General features: G+C 40.2%; 2 protein-coding genes across 4 annotated transcripts in view; one reads left to right on the top strand and one right to left on the bottom strand.

Annotated features, from left to right (window-relative positions):
• PARP4 (poly(ADP-ribose) polymerase family member 4) overlaps positions 1 to 19,498 on the bottom strand; it is a 107,499-nt gene extending 88,001 nt beyond the window's left edge. The window contains exons 1-10 of one of the 3 annotated variants that reach the window (XM_025996618.2): positions 19,238 to 19,498; positions 13,071 to 13,203; positions 10,957 to 11,158; positions 9,460 to 9,526; positions 8,050 to 8,122; positions 6,788 to 6,901; positions 6,167 to 6,313; positions 5,263 to 5,400; positions 4,002 to 4,175; positions 164 to 324 (exon numbers count right to left, since the gene is read on the bottom strand). In XM_025996618.2, the coding sequence (XP_025852403.2) occupies positions 164 to 324; positions 4,002 to 4,175; positions 5,263 to 5,400; positions 6,167 to 6,313; positions 6,788 to 6,901; positions 8,050 to 8,122; positions 9,460 to 9,526; positions 10,957 to 11,158; positions 13,071 to 13,202 (1,208 nt within the window). In that variant the 5' untranslated portion in view covers position 13,203; positions 19,238 to 19,498. Of the gene's footprint in view, positions 1 to 163; positions 325 to 4,001; positions 4,176 to 5,262; positions 5,401 to 6,166; positions 6,314 to 6,787; positions 6,902 to 8,049; positions 8,123 to 9,459; positions 9,527 to 10,956; positions 11,159 to 11,620; positions 11,692 to 13,070; positions 13,204 to 19,237 lie in introns of those variants that run through there. The other 2 variants (XM_072719739.1, XM_072719740.1) reach the window with 2 other exon arrangements.
• The window catches only part of CPAP (centrosome assembly and centriole elongation protein), a 62,290-nt gene continuing 60,978 nt past the window's right edge, over positions 19,481 to 20,792 (top strand). Inside the window, exon 1 of the mRNA XM_072719742.1 lies at positions 19,481 to 19,733. The gene's annotated coding sequence lies outside the window, so the exon portion shown is untranslated. The remainder of the gene's footprint in view (positions 19,734 to 20,792) is intronic.

The following is a 20,792-nucleotide window of genomic DNA, read 5'->3' as shown; positions in this document are numbered from 1 at the left end:
CCCTCCAAGCCCCATTATAAGCACTGAAGAAAGTAATTTGTCATCACAACATAGTTACCTTGTTACTAGAGGATTAAACAGGTAATTAAGGAGAGTAGCTCTTGAACAGGATCTGAATAACATAACATAATAACAAATCCTAAGACATTTCCTTTATGCATACCTGTGATTATTCTGTAAAACCTCTTTTCTAACTCTCAAAAATTCTTCGGTGTTCTGCTCAACATGCTCAATTTTGCATCTCAGAGCTCGGTATTTGGCAAGAGATGGAGGACTGGGTTTGAACAAATTAGTTTCACAGACATTAACCATGTCTCTTATTAGCTGTAGATGGAAATAATAAAAGATGTCAGAATCACTACATTCAAAATATTTATAGCACATTACACTTTCTCAAAAAAGATTGGAAAAATAAGGTTTTTGTCCCAAAAATTTTTTTAAGGTTTTATTTTTAAGTAATCTCTATACCCAATATGGGGCTTGAACTCACGACCCTGAGATCAAGAGTTTCATGCTCCACTGACTGAGCCAGCCAGTGGCCCCTCTCCCAAAGCTTTTGATCAATATTTATGTGAGTTACATATTAAAGGTAATACCTTTATATATATTGCGCCCTCAGTGACAGCATAATATACAATAAGAATAATAGTGTCCATCAGGATAGCATATCATTGTTGATAAAGTGTTTTGGGGTATAGCATTTCTCTAATCCACACTACAGCTCAGGTGTTATTTTCCTCATCGTATAGATGGGGAAAGTAAGACTCTAAGAAGCTGAATTAATTGCCCAAGATTCCACAGCAAAGAGGAGGTGACTGACTAAGTAGGAGCTCGGATCATCAAAATTCAAGTCCAATTCTGTTACCAAAATCTCATTAAGCATGTTCTGTATGCCAGGCATTGTATCAGGTTTGAGAGATAGAAAAATGAATAAGACATGGTTGTCTTCCCTGAAGGAACCTAATTATATTTAGTATACTCCACAGGTCATGGGGCTTGGAGGATGGAACACAGCTCCCAGCTCATCTGAATTACATTTATTATGGGGATGTATTGGTTTTACCATCTTTGAGATGAAAGAGACATGACAGGGGAGCCCTATTCATTCTGCTGCCACACATCTTTATAATTCAAACACACCAGCCATAAAAGAAAAGGTTGATGAATTTTCTATATAAAAGTAAAAAACTCAACCACCACCCAAAATTCACCATAAGCAAAGTAAAACAAAGCAAAACAAACTATAGAAAATATTTGCAACTCCTTTCCCAGACTAAGCTCCCTAACTTATTAAGAGGTCCTAAAAGTCATGAAGAAAAATGGCAAGATCCAGAAGAAAAAGGGCCAAAGGACATGAGTAGACAGTTCACAGAAAAAGACACATAAACTAAACATAAATCCTGTAACTGAGAAGTCATTTCTCATCCATAAAATTCGTAAAAATCTGAATGTTTGACAGATACACTTTTGGTAAAACTATAGGAAATAGAAACTCTCATTCACTGATAGTGGGAGGGCAACGAATAGAACTTTTATGAGGGAATAAGATGAAATCTATCACAATACAGATGCATCAATCCCATAAGCCAGTGCTTCTACTCCTGGGATCTATCTCAGAGACACTCTTGTGCAGGTATGAAATGACAAATTACAAGCATATTCACTTTGGCATTTTGTGTAGTAGAAAAGTCTGGAAACAATCCTAATGTCTGGCAATAGGGGATGCCCACACAAGGTGGTGAATGAAGATGCTCTCTTACATGCTGGATATGTTAAGAGGGGATGATGGGTGCAGAACAGAAAACATGGTACATAACTTCTTATGTAAAAAAAGTAGGGAGGAATAAGTATATACGTGCATATTTATAGTTATTTGCATAAAGAAAATACAAAGAGAAGACACTAATAAAAATGGTTCTCTCTCGAGCTGGGGAGTTGGAGTGGGAGGAGGGGACATGTTAGAATAGAGATTGCTCAGAGTATACTTTTTTTTTTTTAAGATTTTATTCACTTATTCATGAGAGACACACAGAGAGACAGAGAGAGGCAGAGACACAGGCAGAGGGAGAAGCAGGCTCCATGCAGGGAGCCTGACGTCCTCAGCCACCCAGGCGTCCCTAACTTTTATATTTTTGATAGGTAACACATGTGCATTATTCAAAGTCAAAATTATATTTAAAAGGTATACTATGGGGCAGCCTAGGTGGCTCAGCAGTTTAGCGCCGCCTTCGGCCCAGGGCGCGATCCTGGAGTCCCGGGATCGAGTCCCACACTTTGGGCTCCTTGCATGGAGCCTGCTTCTCCCTCTCTCTGTGTCTCTCATGAATAAATAAATATAATCTTAAAAAAAAAAAAAAAGAAAAAGCATTTGGATGGACACCATATATACCTTTTCAGTAGCAGAACCAGAAACTGAGGTTCTTAAAGTTCTTAAAGGTGGTAGGCAAATCATGAAACTTTAAATTTGGAAGGCTCCTTTATCATCTCATTTACTGGTTCATCTCATTTGTTGAGCTGTGACTTATTTTGGATTACAGACTACTCCAGGAATCTGTTGAAAGCTAGAATTTCCCGTAAACATATAAAGTTTCATATCCACACACTCTTCTGAAGTCCATGTCATAGATTTATGGTCTTGTCCCAATTCCTTCATGCACAGATGAGGCAGCTCAGAGCAGGGAGTGACTTGATCTCATCCAAGGTGAGGGGGACACTGTGGCTGCCTTCCTCTTTGCTAACGGAGCCTTGCTCCTTCCCCTACAGTTCAAGGGAGTGGGCTCATTTCTGAGGAGTCAGTAATTCCACTCTCCTTGCCAGTGACCGGCTTAGAATGTGCATATGACTCAGTTCTGAGCAAAGAACTGACCAAAGAGTCTGCAGGATGGGGGGAGATTGTTCTGAGAGACAAGAAAAGAAATACTCCATTTGGGATGCTATGAACAACCACAGCTATAAGGTCACATAAGGTGAGCCAGGCTGAAAGGGAAGCTCAGCTTACAGGAAACACAGAGATGGAAAGAGGCTGTGATAATTCTACCTCTGAGTGACTGGACGAGCAGCCACCCACAGCTGGCTTTTTGTTATACAGGGTGACAGGTGTCCTCATGGTTCAAGTCAATTAGAGCTTTCTGTTTCTTTTTTTTTTTTTTTTTTTCTGTTTCTTTTGTAAAAAGAATCCTAATTCATCTCCTTGAGATAGGGAATCTAAAGGACTCCATAGAAATCTGCTTTTGTTCCTTCTCCTGCTTCTATTCTTGCCAGGACCTGCACTTTACATGTGCCTGTGATGTAATCAGTGTGTGTTCTCCTTTGAGGGGACAAGAAGTTAATGATTTCTCAAGAACAGACAACATCTAAGAAAGGGCCAGGTGAGAAGGGCCTGATGAAGCTATCATATGAATGTCCAGACCACCAGAGCTAGACATCTCCACAAGACCCCCTGGCTCCGAGGAATAACACCTGGGCCCTTGTCTTTGTTCCTACCAGTTCCTGGGGACCTGAGAGGACACAGATGCCAGACCATGATGCTCAATAAAATCCCCAGACCCTAAGCAAAGATAAGACTCCTTCCTTTCCTTGCTGAGTCTCCCAGACACAGTCTGTACCTGCAGTCTCTATATACCTACAAAAAACTCTGCTTTCACCTCATGCTGGCTTATATTTGATCTCTATCCTGTGAGCAGCCAGGGACTCTCTCTGCTGGTCCTGCACGACCTCAGAGACCTCTGGGTCCTCAGACCTGGCCTGTGGGCATCATTCTGATGTAGAAAATTATTTTACAGCGTAGCAATTCTAAACATATCTGCCATTGTACTATTATTCCAACACATTCATGTTTGGAAACATGGTTCAGATAACTTCCATGAGGACCCAAAGCATTCTAAAATGGTTCAACGTTTATTTTTGAGCCAACTTTGGGATTCAGTGCTACCTTATTAATCACATTTGGAAAGACCCTTCCACAATTTATTATAAATTGAATTCTTATTTCAGAGATTTACCTGGCAGAGGTCCTCTTTCTTAGCTAACAGTCTCAGGTCTACTTCCTCAGTTGTTGTGCCTTTGTGAGGTATTAATCTGTAGAACTCAGTCATCATTTTTTGCAATTGTTCTTCTGTTTCTCCATTTTTCAATGCTGTCTTTACTAGAAGTAGAACTCCCTCTGCCTTGCTCACCTTTAAATGGAGGACAATATACGCTTATTAAATAAATAAATAAATCTTTAAAAAAAATCAAATCAAATCAAATCTTGACAATCAGGGAGAGAGTGAAGGAACATATGCATAAAAATATCTAAAACCGTTTTAAGATATGTCACAACTATTAGTTAGTTTTCTACTGACACCAGCCGTAAGACAGATGCCATACTTTCAGGAGATGTGTCTTGGTTGTGATGATGACACCACGAGAAGCCTTCCAAAACTGGGCTCAGCTTAACTAGAGGGAAAAACCAGAGCCTTCAATACCTGTGACTGTATATCTAGATCTATACCTACATTGTACATCTGTATCTATGTCTACAATGGTATCTATATTTCCGTCTATATCTGCAGAGAGCGGAATACTAATGCAACCAGAGGAGACTTGCTGTTCACACAAGAAATTCAGAAAAATCTCAGAATTGAACTGGGAACAAAATCCAGCAGAACATGTTTCTACTTACACAAGTACTGTTTGGGCTTTGCCCCAGAAAACCTTTTTCTCCCTGAAATAAACTAGTCTAGTTCCACAGAACACTGTATTATTTTACCATAACAATGCAGTTGCACAAGTTGTACCATTGGGAATATTTTCCTTCGTTTGCTCTTTCGATCATACAAAGTGAAGAAGAGTATTTTCTGCAGGGCTGGAAGTATCCCAGCCTTCCCCTAAATGGTCACATGTTAGGAGATTGTAAGGCAGTGGCTCAGACTTGGGTCTGAGCATCTGATCATGAGGACCAAGAGCAACCTTGTCCCTCAGGCCTGTTGCACACCTGGGGACCTAAGGGGCAGGCCCCCTAAGGAGCCAGCACCAGACACTGCGCTGGGAGCTGCTCTTGGGTCTGATGCTTCATATGTAAGAACATCTAGCTGTCCTGGAAGCCTGTTTTCCCCTCAGGGCTCTCAGTGTTCCCTTTTCCCAAGGTAAGAAAAAGCCCATCAGGAATGCACCCAGGAGAGGCTGGACTGGTGCCCCAACACATGTGGTACCATGTCAGCAGCTGAGCCAGACAGCAGCTGGACACAAGGCGGGGGCTGCTGCAGGGACATTGTGACTCACATCATTGAGGCTAATCCTGTTCACAGGCTTGAGAAGCAGACGCCCCAGGCAGCCCAGAGCTTCTGCCCAAACCATCTCCACCAAATCGCTCACTTCTTTGCTCAGAGCGCTTGCATTTATTACCTCCTCCAAAAGCAACTGCAAAAAAACAAACAAACAAACAAACAAACAAACAACCCCAGGAACAAAAAGTCTCTTAAGTGGGTTGATTTAAAACCAAGAGGAACAGAGACAAGAGAAGAAATAATTAACTGCAGTCACAGAGAGAGTCACAGGCAGCCAAGGGATTGGTATCTGTCTGCGCCTCTGCTTCCTGCCTACACGCTCCCTATTTCCCCCTCTTCCTTTTATTCCCACTTCATGTTTCCTTTTGACCCTTCCTTTGCTTTGTAAGCTTTAGGCCTGCTAGTGGCATCAAAGGTTAAGTGGCATTAAGGATTAAGGATGCCTATTCCGCACCTAGGTTACAAGGAAATCTGAAAGCCTTGGCGGTGTGTTGCTGAAACAAACAGGTCTGTGGCTCATCCTTGAACTCACTCCCCACCATGCTTCCCTGCCTTTCTGTGAGTTTACCTTTCTTGTTCTTTTTTTTAAAATATTTTATTTATTTATTCATAGAGACGCAGAGAGAGAGAGAGAGAGAGAGAGAGAGAGAGGCAGAGACACAGGCAGAGGGAGAAGCAGGCACCATGCAGAGAGAGCCTGATGTGGGACTTGATCCAGGGTCTCCAGGATCATGCCCTGGGCTGCAGGCGGCACTAAACCGCTGTGCCACCGGGGCTGCCCACCTTTCTTGTTCTTAACTCCCACTTTCTCCCGTCAGGTTTTTATTTGTCAAAAGAAGACATTTCTATTAAAGATATTCAATCAATCACAGAAAATAGCCCATAAAAATAAATCTTACTGCCTGAAGTTTTTCGGATGCTAATTGGGTTGCTTCAGGTGTAAAATGTTCCCTTAACAGAAATCCTTGTTTCTTCAGCTCTTCAATGTAATTTTCATAGTATTCACTTGCATCTGCAGAGGTTTTCTGCACAGAGAACTTTCTAGTCTGTGAATTATAGTGTGGAGCAAAATGTTAGGATGCGAGGTACAATAACTTATTAACCGGTGGATCCTTACTAATCACCTCTTTACACACCGTGGGGAAACAGAATGTCAATAAAGCATTGGATCTCTGCCAGCAAGAGTTTAGTAACTAGTTTTTTCAAAGAATGACTTAAATCTTCAATTCTTCACTAAACAGCCTAATACCTGAAAGTAAGAGGAGAAAAGCCTGAGCAAGTACAACAGGCAGAAGAGATGCATTTGATTCACTGAAGTCACTCAAACAGGTTCAGAGACTGCATACTCACTCTTACTTTACATATTTGTCTGGCTTTGAAGTCTAGCTTTCAAACTTTTTGGAAATGAAAAAAATTAATCAGGGGAAGGGAAGAAAAGCAAAAACCTCAGAAATGAGGTCTTCCCACCAACAGTGCAAGAGGGTTCTTTAAAAAAAAAAAAAAAAAAGAAAGATCATTACCTTGTGGCCATTGGGCAGGAGGAAGTGTGTGGATATGAGAAAGGCAGGGTCTTCAGGGTCCTGGCAGCTCTGCAGTTCTACCACGGCCACCTCCTTACCTCCCTTGGCCCCAATCTGAAAAATAGGCTATTCCTTCAGAAGCTGCATTCGTTAAGTAACAAACGACACACACACCATTTAAAAATGTTGATTATAAAAACTAATACAAGGGGTACTTGGCTGGCTCAGTAGGTTAAGCATCTGCCTTCAGCTCAGGTCATGGTCTCAGGGTCCTGGGATTGAGCTCCCACATTGGGATCCCCTCTGCAGGGAGCCTACTTCTCCCTCTCCTTCTGCCCCTCCCCTGCTTGTGCTCTCTCACTCTCTGACAAATAATAAAATCTTAAAAAAAAAAAAAACTAATACCAGTTCATTTGGAGATATAATTTAGAAAATACAGAAAGTATAAAGGGGGTACCCCCAGTGGCGCAGCAGTTTAGCGTCGCCTGCAGCCCGGGGTCTGATCCTGGAGACCCAGGATCGAGTCCCGTGTCGGGCTCCCTGCATGGAGCCCGCTTCTCCCTCTGCCTGTGTCTCTGCCTCTCAGTCTCTCTCTCTCTCTGAATAAATAAATTTAAAAAAAATGTTTTTTTTAAAAAAAGAAAGTATAAAGGAAAAACAAAAATTACCTAACATCATACTACAGATATATAATTCCTATTAATGTTTCCGTATATTTCCTACTGGTACTTACTTTTACTACAGATAAATCTGTATACATTTAAACTGTACCACTTTTTATATTTTCTTCATCATAGAGGGAATTTATTCTCAAGTTACATTTTATTAAAATATCTAAAATATGTAAATGGGGCATCATTTCAAATGCTAGGGCTTTCACTTATATATTAGAGAAATAATTTTCTCCTTTTCTTTTTAATGAATAGTAATGGAAATTCAACATGATATAAATACTTAGTGTCAAGTCTACTCCAAAAAATATATGAACCAGTAATAAACAGGAGAGGAGATCCTTTACTTTTAAAGTCATGTTAATATTTTGTACTGTTTATATTTTTATTAGGAGCATGTATTACTTTAATTAAAACAACTAAAAAGTTAAACATAAAATTTTCTTGATTATTAAAAATCAACTCATATATTAAGAAATACTTATTTAGGATACACACAATTTTCCAAAACAATGAGAAAATTATCAAACAGGAAAAGTACTCAGGAGACATTCAGGTTTTTTTTTTTTCAAATACAAACCAGACTCTTACTTTTTCCAAGGTGTTATATTTTGCAACTTCAAAGTCTTGTGGAAAATGAGGAATTTCAACATTCTTATAAAACCTGAAATTTGTATAATAAAATTTTAACATCAAAATGGACTTTTAGATTAAACAGAACTTCCACAAATTTTTTTTGTATGTCTCCTAATTCCATACAAAATATATTTTAAGTCCCTAATGGCTCCTTAGATATTCTGAAAATGGTTAAAAAGTCTTGTGGAATGAGCTGGATTCCTCCTCTGTATGGCTCTAGAGCTCTGATGCCAAATACTGAATGTCTGTATTGGAAGGTGGGGTGGCCTGAAGCAGAAATGGGGGTCAGTGCACTGGAGAGAGCGCCAATCCTAGCAGAGGCAGGTGACCTGCACTCTCTTGGGTTCTGACTCTTAGGAGCCGTGTCACTCAGACAGGCTCACATCAGAGACTCTCTGGACTACAGTTAACCACCTCTCCCATTAAAATAAAGGTGTCAGATTTCTCATAATCCATACTTTTATATTTGGTATTTGTTCTCTCTTTTAACACTAGTAATAATAAATAAAGTAAATGTGATGCTTAATTCACACTACAGTTTTGGGTATGCTTTATGAAGCCATATAAAACTGTAGCCTCACATCCTCCATTTGCAGAAGGCTGTCACTCTTTCCATTTTTTGACATATTAGGTAAAGAGTAAGGAACTGTCTTTACTCAAAAGTCTTCTCAGTAAGGCAGCCGGGTAAGCAGACTGCCTACATCTCAGTTCCAGTGCCTTTTCTTTTTAAAAATCAATCTAACAACTATGTCCTGTCTTATATAATACTAAGCTGGAAATCATTATCACTATGCGAGTGAAAGTAAAGTCTTGAATAAATAAAAGTCTAAAATTAGAGAAGCAAGATAGATGAAAATACTACAAAAAACATGATGTACTAATAGCATTTTAAAACTGTGTTTAGGAGCACCTGAGTGGCTCAGTGGTTGAGCATCTGCCTTTGGTTCAGGGTGTGATTCCGGGGTCCTGGGATCAAGTCCTGCATTGGGCTCCCCATAGGGAGCCTGCCTGTCCCTCTGCCTATGTCTCTGACTCTCTCTTTGTGTCTCTAATGCATAAATAAAATCTTTTAAAAAAAATAAAACTGTGTTTGAGTGTCAGCTCAGGTCATGATCTCAGAGTCGTGGGATCAAGCCCCACATCAGGCTCCCCACTTACTGGGGAGTCCACTCTCCTTCTTCCTCTCCCTCTGCCCCTCACCCTGCTTGCGCTCTCTCTCTCTCTCTCTCAAATAAATAAATACATACACACATACATACATACATACATACATGAATAAAATCTAAAAAAAAAAAAACCCAACACCATGCTCGAGGTTTACAAAACATTTTGCAAACTGAGTCTTAATGATCAGAAGTAGATTACTCTGTGAATTCCACAATGTTTTCCTTCTCCATGGAGTTGTCCAGGGATGGATCATCTGTGGTCACTTCTAGAATAAAAAGAAAATGCTTGTTTACTATTCAAAGATTTATTAAAATTATTGACAATAAATCCTGGAATTGTTAAGATCCTTGAATACACATCATATTTACCATACTATTCTTTTTTTTTTTTTAAGATGTCCTTAAACTAGCTATAATAATTGGTGATCTAAGGATGGTACAGTGGGACAAGAAGAAGGTAGATCAAAAATAAAAGACTATAGTATAATTCTATTTTAATAGGCATGTAAGGAGAATTCTAATGTAATCTTTATTTATTTGAAACTCACTGATAGATATACAATTCCAAATGGTATCTTTTTTTCTTCTGAAGATCATGGTGAGCATAGCTATGAAATACATTTCTAGTATGCTACAGGGTCCGAATGAGCTTACCAGTGCCACGTGACAAAGAAGGAAGTGAGGATGTTCTAGATTAGAAGAGGGAAATTCACAGGTTCCTTTGTGAAGCTAAGCAATTTTTGCTTCATATTTTTCTTATAAAGGAATCCTAACACTGTCTATAGCATTCTGATATATAGGAATAACTCCTTTTACACAAGGATTTCTTTCCAGTTTTAATAATGCTGTCAAGATTTCAAAGAATGTCAATGTATTTATAGTAATTCTGAATCTGATTGTATCATCATGGATGTTGAAAAACATTTTCAATGTTTTTACAACACTGTAAAAGGAGTTCACTATCCTGCCTATTTTGTCTTAGCTACCATTTTCTGTGAGTAAGAAAGTCTGAGGATAGCTTTTTGGACAATCATTTGTCTAATGATGCTGCACCACAGTAAAACATTTAGATTTCTCAAACTCCTATAAATAATACAATTTATATGTACAATGTGATATCTAACCTATATCATGTGCTTACTATAAAGTATTATTTACCAGAACTGCTCGACTTTTGATTAGGTCTCATGAGGAGGGCATTTCCCTATGTCCAAAGGCTTGCTTCTTGGCCAGATTGCAAAATAAAAATCCGGGTTTATAAAGGAGATATTCTTATGGAGAGATATCTATTGGAAAGAACTTTTTTAGCAAAACGCTAGTCAGAAAATTTCCAGTCATTAAGTTGTGGTGATAATTTTTTTAACAAAGTTCCTTCTCAAAAAAACAAACAAACAAACAAACAAACAAAAAAAAAAACAAAGTTCCTTCTCCCTCCCAAATAAAAATTTACACATCAAGTTTTCTGAGATTATCAGTGTTTTTGTATAGTCTTTTTGAATCTGGTCACACTAGATTGGATACTGAGAAATCTATTCCTATTGCTAAAGTAGCCTTTGTCCTTCACTATTTGGCTGTTTTCTGAGATAAGGAGTTTTGTCATATGTCTGGACAACCCTTTGACTATATTGTCTTTGATAAATTGAAACATTTACTATTGCACTTGTAATATATTACGTGCTTGATATAAAATACTTACCAGAACTGCATGCCTTTTGACAAGGAGGTGGTATGATGTCCACTGCCTTATTAGGATCATAATTCATTATGTCCAAGAGTCTCTTTTCTTTGATAGAGTCCCATATAAAATCTGGGTTTATAATATGGATCTGGTTCTTTTGGATACACTTCAGTTGATACTGGGTCAGAACAGCATCATTGTCTAAGATTGTATGTGTGCACTTAGAAAAAAAAGAATCAATTCATTATGTACTTGTAAAAAAATCTAAATAAATTACTTACATCTGTAATTTTCACTCTTAAGAGTCTTGAAGATAATTTGTAGTAATATTTCGCAGATTTCTAAAACTCTTATAAATGATATAATTTTTAGTTACATAAAGGTTTAAAAAATCAAGTTTTTAAAGAGTATGGATATGGATGTACTATAATTGATTAGCCAACCCTAGAGGTTATTTCCAAATTTTCACTCCTCTAAACAACACTGTACTGAACATCTTCATGCACACATATTTGTACACTTGTTTGTTTTCCTAGGAGTGGAGTGAGAGATTCAAAAGGTAATCACTATTTAATTTGTTAAGCTGAATTTTATTAATTTATTTTGGAATAAATAGTATATGCACATTGTAGAATATCTAAAAAGTAAGACAATAATAATAATAAATTAACCTATTTCCTACCATTGTTCTCAGTTCGTTTCCCCAGAGGCATCTGTTGTAACTTGTTTCTGGAGTATTCCTGTAGAGCTATTCTATGCATAGGCAATAAACATATAAGTACATAGCCCTATTTTTAGTCACAAATGGTAGTATATGAAACATGCTGTTCTGAAACTGCCTTTCCACTTAACAATTCATCTTGCAGCTCACTCCTCAACAATACATATATAGCTGTCTCCTTTGTTATAATACCTGGTATGCACATTTCAGAAGTTTATATACAATGGCAACATAACTTTCAAAAAGGTTGAACTCACAGTATGTGGGAATTTCTGAAAATGAGAGACCATGCTGGCATTCTTTACCCAGAAGGTAAACTGAGAAGGTACAACAGGCATGAATTATTTATCCATCCACAGAAATGATGAGATGGACAAGTAAGGACGGCCATATAGGGGATGTAATATATAGTTCTGCCTGAACTGGAGGTAAACAGGGACATTCCATTTCTGATAATCACAGGCAAACTACTAAATGTCAGGGAGCACCCAGCATCTAGCTGGAGTTGAACATACTTCACAGAACAAACCAGATACACGGTCAGCAAGATCCCGGCCTGTGGTTCAGGGAGAGGCAGTGCTGAGCCACCCCATCGGTTCACCAACAGAAGGAAGAGCAGCAGACAGGGCAAGCCCTGCATTGGCAGACCTAGAATCTAATGACTTCAGACTTTAATTTCTACTTCTTATGATGAAGTGGTTAAAAAAGAGGAGGTTAGCCTTACTTATTTTTTAAGATTTCATCCAGCTCTCAAAATCCATATTTAAATTGTCAGGCCTACAATTCCTTTCAAGAGAGGAAAGTAGCTTCCTTCAGCCTTTAAATAAAAACAAGCAATACAAACTGTACAAGCAGTACAAGATGAGTTTATGATGCATGTTTTTCTTTGTCTGCTGAGTCATATCATACAGGTGACACTCAGAGTTTGACATACTGATGAGTGATTAGATAGACTGCTTTTTACAAATGCTATACACCATAACTCTTCTCCTTTGAGAACAGATTTGGCTGATCTGAAATTATTTGTTTTGCTCTTTAGCTGTACTCTAATAACCTCAGATTCACAAGGTATGTGGGATTTCCCTATAGCTCAAGGGAATGGAGAAAAGGTGGGACGTATGGTCTTCCCTCCTCTGCCCTTCTCCAGCCCAATTTCCCTGTTGGCAATACCACAATTTAATCTGCCTTCAGTGACTTTCTTCTGCTGCCAATTTTTTTCTGCTTACTCTTCTAACCATGACTTGTTCTCCTCTTTTTTTTTTTTTTAAATTTATTTTAAGTAGGCTCTATGCCAAATGTGGGGCTTGATATCAAGACCCTTAGATCAAGAGTCGCATGCTCTTCCCACGCAGCCAGGTACTCTGTCCTAGTATAGTATCTATCATACAGTTCTTATGAAATTTGCAAATACCTGAGGATTTAATAAAAAGGAAAAACTTCCACCATTCTCCTTAATGTCATTTTGTAGCTTTTTCTTCAGTTGACGAGGTAAGTGCTTGACTTTCAAATAGAAGGTACAATTTGCAAAGATTCCCACAGTCATCCTGGAAAAAAAAAGTTTCAAGTCATAGTTTTAAAGAATTATCAATGGAATATTACTCAGCCATCAAAAAGAATGAAATCTTGCCATTTGCAACAATGTGGATGCAACTAGAGGGTATTATGCTAAGAGTAGTAAGTCAGTCAGAGAAAGACAAATACCAAATGATATCATTTATATGAGGAATTTAAGAAACAAAACAGATGAACACAGGGGAAGGAAAGGAAAAATTAAATAAGCACAGAGAATGGTGCAGGGCTCAATCCCAGGACCCCGAGATCATGAACTGAATCATAACGAAGAATTGGGTGCTTAACTGATTGAGGCACCTCAATCGTAAGAGACTCAACCCCAGGGAACAAACTGAGGGTTGCTGGAGGGGTGGTAGGTAGGGGGATGGGGTAACAGGGTGATGGACATTAAGGAGGGGACATGATATAAGCATTAGATGTAACTGATGAATTACTAAATTATACCCCAGAAACTAATAATACAGTAGATGTTAATGAAATTGAATTTAAATAATAAATAAGTAGGCCACATTATAATAAAGCTCTAGTGAGTCTATGGAAAAAAAATAAAACACAGGATTCTCTTTTCAATGAATATTACTGACAGTAAATTTAGAATTGTTCTACATGCAAACTGTGGGAAGCTGGGCATTATTTTAAAAAGACATACTACAATAATTTTTAACTACAAAAATTGAACAATGGTCAAACTTACAATAAGTATGTTGGTTTTAGAATCATTTCTAGCTTTATGGCTGATACTATGGCACCCCAGAATATATTGGTACAGGCTCATACTATACATCTTAATGAAAATGTACAGATTTCAGTTACAGATCAGTTATGTGGTTTAAGAACATAGAAGCATTTATTTCTAAATTAAAAATTAATATTATGTGATAGAGTGACGCCTGGGTGGCTCAGCAGTTGAGCATCTGCCTTCGGCTCAGGTTGTGATCCCAGAGTCCTGGGATTGAATCCCACATCAGGCTCCCCAAAGGGAGCCTGCTTCTCCCTCTGCCTAGGTCTCTGCCTCTCTCTGTGTCTCCCATGAATAAATAGATAAATCTTAAAAAATATATTATGTGATAGAAAACCCACAAATTTTTATATATAATTCCATAAAATCAGAGAGATCCATGAGTTATGTGGGTTTCTATTAAGCCATTCTGGAGAAAAAATTGATCAATTAGTAATAAAAATATACAATTTATGTTTAAATAGAAACATTTGTATGTTAATTTAATATCTTTTACTGTCATACTTTCCCACATATAGAAAATAATTGCTTCTAAGAAAAATAAGCCTATTTTGAATTAAAAGAAATGTAAAGGCATTTAACAATAAACTAATAAATGGGGAGATACTGGATTTAATTCACAGTAGCTATTTGTCAAATTCTTAAAACTGAAGTAATCTCTAACGGGTTTCCCCAAAGCAGCTGATATGTCCTGGAAAGCGGCTCCTGGTCTGAGCCAGAAAGGCAGGCAGCTGGCAGGTGCCTACAGGGCCCAGCCTTCCAACTGCGCCCAGGGTTTCCGCCTTCCTCCTTCAGTTCCACCTGCCCCTGGAATGCCTGCTTCTCTCAGGCTGGGGTCCCCGCTCCAGTTTCCTTGCAAGAGTAACACTGCCCATTCCTCGTGACCCTAAATGAAGGCCTCCTCTATGTGAGGACCACTCCTAACTTAGGACAAAATGCCCACTGCTTTTCCAAAGTGTATACCTCAGGCACCCCAGATTTGCCAAGTCTCCAATCTAGGCCTCCCTCTGTTCTCCTCTTGACAAGTGGTTGCTGGGTGCTGCTGGCTGCTCAAGCCACTGGGTGCTACCCTTGCTTACCCTGGTTGGCCATCAGCATCTCCTCACAACCCCTGCGCATAGGTGCAATCAATCTACTTTCCTGAGCTCCTCTGTCACCCTGGCCCTGCCCCCATCAGCAGAGACCAGACTCCCTCCCCCACTTCTGCTCCTCTCTGCCTCTAATCTCCTCTACACTGTAGCTTGGGTAAACTTTTTTTTTTTTTTAATTACATTTCAAATGAAATTCAAATTTCTTACCATGGTTCAAGGCCTGGCCTCTCTCCATAGGTGGAGAGAGCACTTCTCTCTCACTTTGCCCTGGACACACTGGCTTTTTCTCCAGGTTGGCGAAAACTTCAAGGTGGGTCCTCACAGCCTTCACACATGCTATTCCTTCTCCCTGGGGCCCTATTCCCTGTCCCCACCTCACACTTGTATATCCTACCCAGGACCTAGAAGAATCTGTCCAGCAAATGAACAAATTAGGGGTTTCTGGTTTTTTTTCTTATGATGACTGGTTAAACTGAAGTCTCTTGATCTAACTCTGCCTTTCCATGGCATTAATATTAATATTTACTAATTTCCTAGGTGTTGTCTTTTACATTTAAATGGATTCATACTTATCAGGGTTTATAAATGGGAAATATGATGTTGAATACCATGAAAGTTATCACACTATGTTATTTAGATTAATTTATCTTGTTTTTAATCTCTGACAGTTAAAAACAAATGAAACACTAAAACTCTGAAGAATCTTTAACAATGTTCAGGACAGTCTCTACACAATGTACCCTGCCTATGTTGGGCAAGGAAGACTGAAGTGGACATGATGCTCAGATCCACCTTTCCAGATCTGTCCTGTTCTTCTTTTTAATTTTTTTTTTTTTTAGATTTAATTTATTTATTCATGAGAGTCACACAGAGAGAGAGAGAGAGAGAGGCAGAGACACAGGCAGAGGGAGAAGCAGGCTCCATGTAGGGAGCCCGACGTGGGACTCGATCCCGGGTCTCCAGGATCAGGCCCTGGGCTGAAGGCGGCGCTCAACTGCTGGGCCACCGGGGCTGCCCTAACCTGGTCTTTAAAAAAAAAATGTTTCCTAATAGGAAAATTATTCATGCTTATCTTAGAAAATTTGGAAGATTCACAACTGCATAATAATAGCAAAATAATCTCAAAAGCTAGAGGCCACATTGACAACTTTTTTTGCCTTTTTTCCAGGCTTTTTTTCTATGTGTATGTACTATAATAAACTATATTATTATCAAACCTGAAATCATACCGTATTCACAATACCTATCTTGCATTTTATGTCAGCATTTTGTCTTTAGCATTAAATCATCAAACATTCTTTAATAGAGGTTATCTTAGATACATATCATAAATGAACTATTTCTATTGTTGGGCAATTAAGTTACTTCTAAATTTTGGTATCAAAAACAAAGCTATGGGGGCATCTGGGTGGCTCAATTGATTAAGTGTCCATCTCTTGATTTTGGCTTTGGTTATTACCTTGGTCTCCAAGATTAGCTCAGTGGGGAGCCTGCTGGAGATTGTTTCTCTCCCTCTGTGCTCCCCCTCCCCAAATAAATAAATAAATCTTTTTTTAAAAAAGGGGGGGAAAGCTATGGTGTATACCCTCATATGTAAATCTTTGCACCTCCAATGATTGTCTTATAAAACAGCCCTGACATCCTAAACAATACTGAGTCAGAGTTCAAATAATTTTTATTCTTGTTATATTATATTGCTTTTCAGTTTTACCTTAAATTGTATTACTTTTCAGCTTTGCTTAAATTTCCTAGGAAAGTACCATGACCTTGTCTTTCTAAAAATAACTTCTTCCCCAAAGTAGGTTAACCAGTATGAAGAAAAATAAAGAGCACCTACAACACTGGAAATGTTTTAAACTAGATTATGGTGATGATGTACAACTTGGTAAGTTCAATGAAAATCTCTTGAATCATACAACTAAAATGGGTGAATTTAATGGTATGTAAATTATATCTTAATAAAGTTGTTTTTAAGAAGCAGTTATGATCCTTCCATTGAGAAATAACTCCACTGTTGATTTTTATATTTCTTTCAATATCTTTGACATTATTCTTTCCTGTTTCAATATATTTTATAAATTATTTTAATAGAAATATAAGTTACGTGTGAATATTATTGAATTTTATAGCCAGTTTCTTTTGTCTAACTTTTAATGAGAATTTGCCCAATATCACTAAATATTCTTTAAAAATATTCGTAGTGCCTATGTGTAATTTAACTCTTCCCCAAGTCATCAGATATTTGGTTACTGAGAACTGTTCAATCTGATAAATGTACTTTGAGGAAAATGTTTTCTACATATATTTTTGGCCAAATCTCTATCACTGTTTCCTTAGAATATAGATGGCCAGAAGTGGAATTACTGAATCAAATAGTATAGATTTTTTTTTCCTTTATTAGGTGGTAAAATGTCCTAACATAAAATTACCATTTTAACCATTTAAGTGTACAGTTCAGTGGCATCGTTGTGAAACCGAAGTATAAACAAACATTTTAAACAAATATCAGGCCCATTCTTAGCAGCTGAGGCCACAAAGGAGGTAGTGAAACTAACACTCCCAAAATCTGTGAAATCTGAAGTCAGGCCTTGACTTCCGTCTTCCTACAGATGGTATATGGAGTCTCTCTTGAATGTGTGGCCCCTCTTGGCTAGCAGCTTTCTTGACAGACATGTGCCACCATCTCTCCCTCCTTTCCAAGCTTTTCCTAAACAGTCAGTGTTCATTCATGTTGTCACCAGAGCTTGTTGTGCACATGCAAGATTTCTGAGAGTCTTCCATCCATCAGGCTGTGTTATGAACACCAGACAAGAACACACATCCCCAGCTCCTGCGAAGCTCCCTGAGCTCCTCCTCACAAATTCTAGCTCCTCTATCCAGAAACGACTGCTGTAATTGGGAGCAAGGGCCTTACTCCCTTGCAGTTTCCTCTCTTCACAACTGGCATCTCCTCCTCTCTGAAAGCCTCAGGATCTCCCCATCCAGAAAGTCCTCCTGGAACCCTTTTCCCTCTGATTCTTGGCCCTGCTCTGGCCCTCCGAACAGTCCCAGAGCCTGGCAACTTTCATCACACCCCTGTCTGTAACCACTGGCTGTTCTCCACTCTTAACATTACCTGTTTCTCCAGGAGGGTCAATCCTATGTGGGGGGCTGTGCCTTGCTTATCTATATATTTCTAGAATCTAGATCTCTTTTGGTACAAGCAGGCATTCAGTAAATGTTTGCTTACTCTTTCATGCATCACTTAAAGCCTAGTATTATAGAAAAGCTTTCTATTTCTGCCATTATTTGCATATTTGGACCCAAATGGCATGGCATCAATACTGCACCTCCCTCTTGGGACTTATAAACCCCTAAAAAGCAAAGACCACCTACTTTGGTACTGCTTCTACTGCCACTGAATGTTACAGCTCTAAGCACACAGACAGAATCTAACACATGTTTACTGAATAAATGATCAACTCCAGTGTAACAAAAAAATCCACAACACATACTCATAATGGAGAGTGACTTTCTTCTTTATCCTAACACTACACTTTAAATATTTTTTATGTTTATTGTTAATTTGCAATCCAGAACCAAAAGGCTGAACCTTCAGCAGCGCCTTTTTCTAAGGCAGTTCAGTCCTCCAGCTGAGTCACCGGGCATTCCCTGCAGGAAGTATTTAGCAGATCTGCAAGGTTTCAATATTGGTCCTCAACATGCACAGTAAATGTTTGTATCGTGGTGTTTCTAATTACGAGTTCCGATTACGTTCCCTGATTATTCACCAAAAATACTGTTATTTCTTGGAAAAGTTTCATTTTCCCAACCAAACTTCAGGAATAGCTAACTTGAATCAAACAGCTGTCTTCTGGAGCGAAGAACAGAGTTCTATTGCAATCTGCTCCTTCTCCCCGAGCCCAGGCCGCGTCCGGGGACCAGCGTTAAGCACCGGCTCTCTTCTGCGGCCCCGCCCAGGTCCTGTCCCCAGGGCCGGCGACCTGCACCCGAGCACCACGCCCCGGGCGCGGGCAGCGGTCCCACGGCCACCAGCGCGGTGACGACGAGGACCGCACCGCGGAGCTGACCCCGCCGCTCCGGTAGGGAGTCCGCGCGGCCGCCCCTCCCCTCCCACGACCGCCTGCCCGGACCCGCTGCGCCGAGAGTGCTCGTCCTCCCAGCGGCGCCCCTCACCTGCCAGGGGCTCCCGGCTCCGGACCGTCCTCGCGTCTACTGCTCCGGGCTCCGGGCTCCCCGCCACCGGCACCGACTGCTTCCGGGTACCGACTGCTCCGGGCTCCGACTGCTCGGGGCTCCCCGCCACCGGCACCCACTGCTTCCGGGTACCGACTGCTCCGGGCTCCGGGCTCCCGGCGCTGACCCGGTCAGCCCAGCCAGCGAGAGCGCTGCGGGAAGCCCGCCGTGACTGCCGCCCCAGGCCGAGGCCGCGCCCCCGCCCCGCCCCGCCCGGCGCCTAGAGTCCAGCGCCCTGCGCCCCAGCGTCCCGGCCTCTAGACCCAGTGCTTCTAGGCGAAGGGGGAGGGCAGAGGGCGAGAACCCTTCAGCCGACGGCTGAGCCTGGAGCTCACGGGGGTCGGGGGTGAGGACGCTCAATCCGGGACCCTGCGGTCATGACATGAGGCACGCAGGCGCCCGGAAAGTTCAGGATTTTTATAGTTTCATCTTTCAGGTAAGATTTGGCCAATGAGGTTAACTCCAAAGTTGGAGTTTGGGAAAAAGGCGTGGATGGTGCTGCAATTTAACTGAGAAATGAGAGTAAATCCGGGGAGCAATAGAGAAGCAAACTTCTGGAGAGTTTGAGATTGGAGAAGCAAGAGGGTCAAGATAACACGAGTGTAGTTTAGGACTTCCTGTGTCTGAAGCTTGTGGCAGTGTTTTCAAGTAGTTATAAATACTGATCTGCCATTCCAGACTGGTGGGCCGAGATTCATTGAGTGAATCTAAATTAAATGAGTTTAGAAACAATGTAGAGACAGTATGGTTTTGAATTTTGACTCTACTGTTTATACTTAGGGGATTGTGCACAAGGTACTTTACTGGAGCCCCTATTTCATCGTGACTTTACAGGGCGCTGTAAGGATCAGCTTAGGTGATATCAGCAAAAAGTAGTCAGGAGCCCCAGGGTCCATCCCTTACCAAAAACATTTTCAAAAACCAGGCAAAACCTGTCAGAAACCACCTTATCCGAACTCAGAAGACAGAGAGGTTTACAGCAAGCAAGCAAATGTGTAACCAGGCTGCAACAAGGTGGCAGATGTTCCCATGTTTTCACTTATTTTAGCTCCGTTCCCTTTACCAGCCCTCATTCCCAGTTTGGATAATCTGGTTCTGGTTTAAGGAATTACCTGTGTGGGAGTTCAGTGAAGAACCGATACAAGGGCTTACCTTTGTTTACCCTCAAACTCTCTCAAAGCAGAAAAACATCTACTTAGGGGTGAACCTCAGAAACACTGAAAGGCAAATAAACAAACTCCTGCCTGGGGCAGCAAAACCCAAAACATAGTTGGGGCAAAGAACAGACAGGCTGCAGCCCTAGGAAGAAAAGCAGAAGAAAAGCCAGAAGTGAGATTTTTTGGAGGAATAAGGGCTTTGAAAAGCTCCTGTGTATCCTGGGGCATCTAGAAAGCTGCACACATGTCCAGGACTTCTGATCAGAAAAGACTTGAGAATGCCATAAGATTATACCTCTGGCTGATCTTCAGGCTGTTGAAGCTGATGAGAGAGCAAA

The sequence above is a fragment of the Vulpes vulpes genome, chromosome 9, assembly GCF_048418805.1.
Source record: "Vulpes vulpes isolate BD-2025 chromosome 9, VulVul3, whole genome shotgun sequence".
In the NCBI taxonomy this organism is placed as follows: domain Eukaryota; kingdom Metazoa; phylum Chordata; class Mammalia; order Carnivora; family Canidae; genus Vulpes; species Vulpes vulpes.
This window is presented reverse-complemented; position numbering and strand designations above follow the sequence as displayed.